Source organism: Arachis ipaensis, chromosome B06 (assembly GCF_000816755.2).
Source record: "Arachis ipaensis cultivar K30076 chromosome B06, Araip1.1, whole genome shotgun sequence".
Taxonomy (NCBI): Eukaryota; Viridiplantae; Streptophyta; class Magnoliopsida; order Fabales; family Fabaceae; genus Arachis; species Arachis ipaensis.
In genome coordinates, this window is record NC_029790.2 from 26,718,840 (window position 1) to 26,723,256 (window position 4,417).

At 34.5% G+C, this 4,417-nt stretch overlaps 1 protein-coding gene across 1 annotated transcript in view; it reads left to right on the plus strand.

Annotated features, from left to right (window-relative positions):
• Nucleotides 1,910-4,417, plus strand: part of LOC107648144 (cation/H(+) antiporter 20) — an 8,316-nt gene continuing 5,808 nt past the window's right edge. The window contains exons 1-2 of the mRNA XM_016352127.2: nucleotides 1,910-2,223; nucleotides 2,322-3,350. Of these exons, the coding sequence (XP_016207613.1) occupies nucleotides 2,041-2,223; nucleotides 2,322-3,350 (1,212 nt within the window). The 5' untranslated portion in view covers nucleotides 1,910-2,040. The remainder of the gene's footprint in view (nucleotides 2,224-2,321; nucleotides 3,351-4,417) is intronic.

Below are 4,417 nucleotides of genomic sequence, written 5' to 3' on the forward strand. Positions count from 1 at the left end.
TATTATTTTGTCTTTTTCGTTTTCTCCTTCTTTTTGGCCATCTTTCTTCTTTATTATTGTCATTATTGTGGTTACTACCACCTTCTCTTTTTTCTTTTCTCATTTGATTTCTTCTTGTCTTTCTTTTTGTTCCTCCTCCTCTTTTATCATTACCATCATTCTTCTTCTTAGTTAAATATCACACAATTAGTTTAACGATAACAAGTCCAAAATTTTAACTCACTTAACTAATAAAATGCATTCAAATATGTTCTAGAATTAAAAAAAATACATCAATTTATTACAAATGCATGACACAAGAATGTCTAGACCTTTTATATATAAGTTCAATATCACTCAACTATAGTTCAATAATAAAAAATACATTATTTAGTTGAAAATGACACCGTTAAGAAATTTCTATATGACAGTTAAAAAATTTTCATGTCAAAATTAAAAAATTTTGTGTCATGGTTCAAAAATTTTGGTATCATTTTCTTATAAATTTTGCACAATTTAAAACTCTTATTCCTTTTCCTCCTACTCCTCCTCTTATTCTTCATCGTTAACATCATTACCATTATCATCATCATCATTATTATTTCTTCTTGTTGTTGTATATTTTTATAATTTTTGTTTCACCTTTTTAATAAGAATCTGTATCACGATTAAAAAATTTTAATGTCAAATTAAGAAGCATTTTGTGTCAAAATTAAAAAGTTTGAGTGCTATTTTTTTATAAATTTTACATAATTTAAAATTCTACCTCTTTCTCTTTTTCATCATAATTTTTTTTATCTTCTTCATCTTTTCTTTGTTGTTTTATATTTTTATATTTTTTTTGGTTTATTCTTTTAATAAAAATAAATAAATAAAGATAAAGAAAAGATAAAAAATACAGTAACAATAAAAAATGATAATAAAAAAATGTAAAAAAAAAAAAAGAATGTGCAAAAAGAAATGTGTAATTTATACAAATATTATATAAATGGTTTTTGTTGAATTTAAACTAATTTTATTCGATTTAATTAGAAAGAATAAATGTGTAACGATATATCTCTGAATTTGATTAGCGAAATAAAACCTTTGTTAAATTGAATAGCATCTTAGCCTCTTATATATACAATAAGAATCACATGCGTGCCCATAAAGTTATTAAAAACTGCTACCACTTGTGTTCCAATAACAAGTAATAATGCGTTTGGTTTGGATGTTCGTTATTGAACCTAAATCAGAGCCTCACATTCACAATTTCGCTCAAACGGCAAAAAGGCTTATGCACTTTTTCTCTTTAACCTGAACTTCTTATTAGTCGTCGTTTTAATTCCAAGTCAACCATGCGTGTATTTATAATACATCAAAATTTAAAATAATAAAATAAATACTGTGGGGCAGAACCAGCAGGAGCAGATGGATATGCAACCTTGCACGGTGGTGAGAGGATGAACATGCAGTCACAAAGACTCACGAGATGCTTGCAAATAAAACTTAACCCAAATTGGTAGGCATATTATTTAGTTTCATGTGAACCACGATTTTACGGACTCTATACAAATTCCAATTCTTTTCACCTCTATTTTCATCTCCACTTCCTCCTATTATTATTATTATTATTATTATCAAAAAATAAAACTTAAAAATTTGAAGAGGTGTATGTGTGCTTTATTTTGCGGTGGAAATTCACCTGTCAGACCTCACATAAAGTTGTTTTTTAATGGATGACACGTGTTACGTTTAATTTAAAAAGACTGATTTATTTTATACAAATGATTTAATTAAAAAACCAATTGATATAGCTATAATGATAATATTAATAATTAATTATCTCAATTAATAAAATTTAATCTTTGTTTTCTAAAAATTCATCTGTATTTCAACCTACCTTCTACTATAGTAATTAGATTATTAGACAATGGAAAAATGCCAAGAATATATAGAAAGGCTAGAGGAAAGTTAACATTCTCAGGTTTAAAATTGGAAGTAGCGTCTCCATGCATCTATAAATATACCCCAATTCCTTCCTCCACAAACCATAAGCAGGAAGGGAGAAGCAAATAAATAATGGCCCCGGTGAACATAACCTCCATAAAAACCTCCTCAAGTGGGGCGTGGCAGGGCGACGATCCCTTAGACTACGCCTTCCCCCTCCTTATAGTCCAAACCACCTTGATCCTTGTAGTCACCCGCATCCTTGCCTTCCTCTTCAAACCCCTCCGCCAGCCCAAAGTCATTGCTGAAATTGTAGTAAGTAATATATTCTCTAATTTAACACGTCATCATTTCGTAGCTAGCAGACTAATAATAATAATAATAATTAATAAGTAAAAACATGCGTGGTGCAGGGGGGGATTCTGCTAGGGCCGTCGGCATTGGGGAGGAACAAAACCTACATGAACAAGTTGTTCCCAACGTGGAGCACTCCCATACTCGAATCAGTTGCCAGCATTGGCCTCTTGTTCTTCCTCTTCCTTGTTGGACTCGAACTCGACCTCAACTCAATCCGCCGCAGTGGCCGTCGCGCCTTCAGCATTGCCGCCGCCGGAATCTCTCTTCCCTTCGTCTGCGGTATTGGCGTTGCCTTCGTCCTCCGGAAGACCATCGACGGAGCCGACAAGGTCGGTTATGGCCAGTTCCTCGTCTTCATGGGCGTCGCCCTCTCCATAACCGCCTTTCCCGTCCTCGCTCGAATCCTCGCAGAGCTCAAGCTCCTCACCACGCCTGTAGGTGAGACCGCCATGGCCGCCGCCGCCTTCAATGACGTCGCGGCTTGGATCCTCCTCGCCCTCGCCGTAGCACTAGCCGGAAACGCCGACGGTAGCGGCGGCCACAAGAGCCCCGTGGTGTCCGTGTGGGTTCTCCTCTCCGGCTTGGCGTTCGTCATTTTCATGATGATGGTTATCCGACCGGCGATGAAGCTGGTGGCGCGGCGGTGCTCGCGGGAGCACGATACGGTGGACGAGGCATATATCTGCTTAACCCTCGCTGGAGTGATGGTATCGGGATTCATGACAGACCTGATCGGGATCCACTCGATTTTCGGCGCGTTCGTGTTCGGATTGACGATTCCGAAGGGAGGGGATTTCGCGGAGAGACTGATAGAGAGGATAGAAGATTTTGTGTCCGGGTTGTTGCTACCGCTGTACTTCGCTTCCAGTGGGTTGAAGACTGACGTGGCAAAGATACGGGGCGGGAAGGCGTGGGGGCTGTTGGTGCTGGTCATATCGACGGCGTGCGCCGGGAAGATTCTGGGGACGTTGGTGGCGGCGTTGATGTGCATGGTTCCGGCGAGGGAGGCGGTGACACTTGGCGTCCTCATGAACACCAAGGGACTCGTGGAGCTCATCGTACTCAACATTGGAAAGGAGAAAAAGGTCAGCTTCTTACTTATTTTATTTATTGCTATATTCTTTTTTGGTGTCTGCAACCTCGGTTTTTTTATATTATTATTCATTGTACTCAAATTTGACAAATCATGATTCTTCAATTTTTATACGCCCTTCAAATTTAATTATTTTAAAATATATCCGTAGGATAAATCAAAGATTAATCACACTTTACGTCTATAGGATTTTATCAAATTCTTTTTTTTTTATTATATAAAAAAAATTATTTTATAAAAATTATGTTAAAAATTAAATTTTTAATGTATTAAATACATAAAAAATATTAAAAAAATTTATTATTATATTTTTAAAATATATCTTTAAGATACAAATTAATTAAATTCTAATTCCTAATAATTAAACCTAAAGTAAATGATAATTCACAACCACAAGTTATTACTTATTACGACACATTTTTGTTTACTCGTTAAATACGCTTAAAAACACATCTTTGGAACTGAAACCGAAAAAGATGGCCCTTCTCCAACACACATAAACGCATAACGCGTGTCTTTTTTTATTAATTATATAAAAAAGATTGAATTATTTAGGTAGAATTTTGTTACTTATCAGTCATTTTTTAAAATTGTTTCTTCAAAAATAATAACATGAGAAAATTATTAAAATTCTGACTTTAATTTTCAGTATATTTATATATAATTTTTATCGTTAATGTATACTGTATACGGGACTACATTTAATTGCAACTACTAGCGCATCAACATGTCACGGAAAATGTGAGCGAGAGATCAGAGCTGAACAAATTGTAGTAGTTTCTTCCTTTATCGGCTGCTTTTAGAATAGTATAGTTATTAACTTATTATTACTCGTGATTCCTGAGTATATCCTAGTAAGTCAACCCAGCTACGTAGCTAGAAAGCAACCTCCTGTTTGACTTATATTATCGGTGCATTTATTAACATATAAAATTATCCAATCCTAATACAAAAAACTCTTTTAGTAATTCTAATAATACTTAATAAAGAGTATTTAACTATTTACCATCTTTTTTCTGTTTACAAGGTACTATTAATCTTTTTATTTAAACTTTTTAA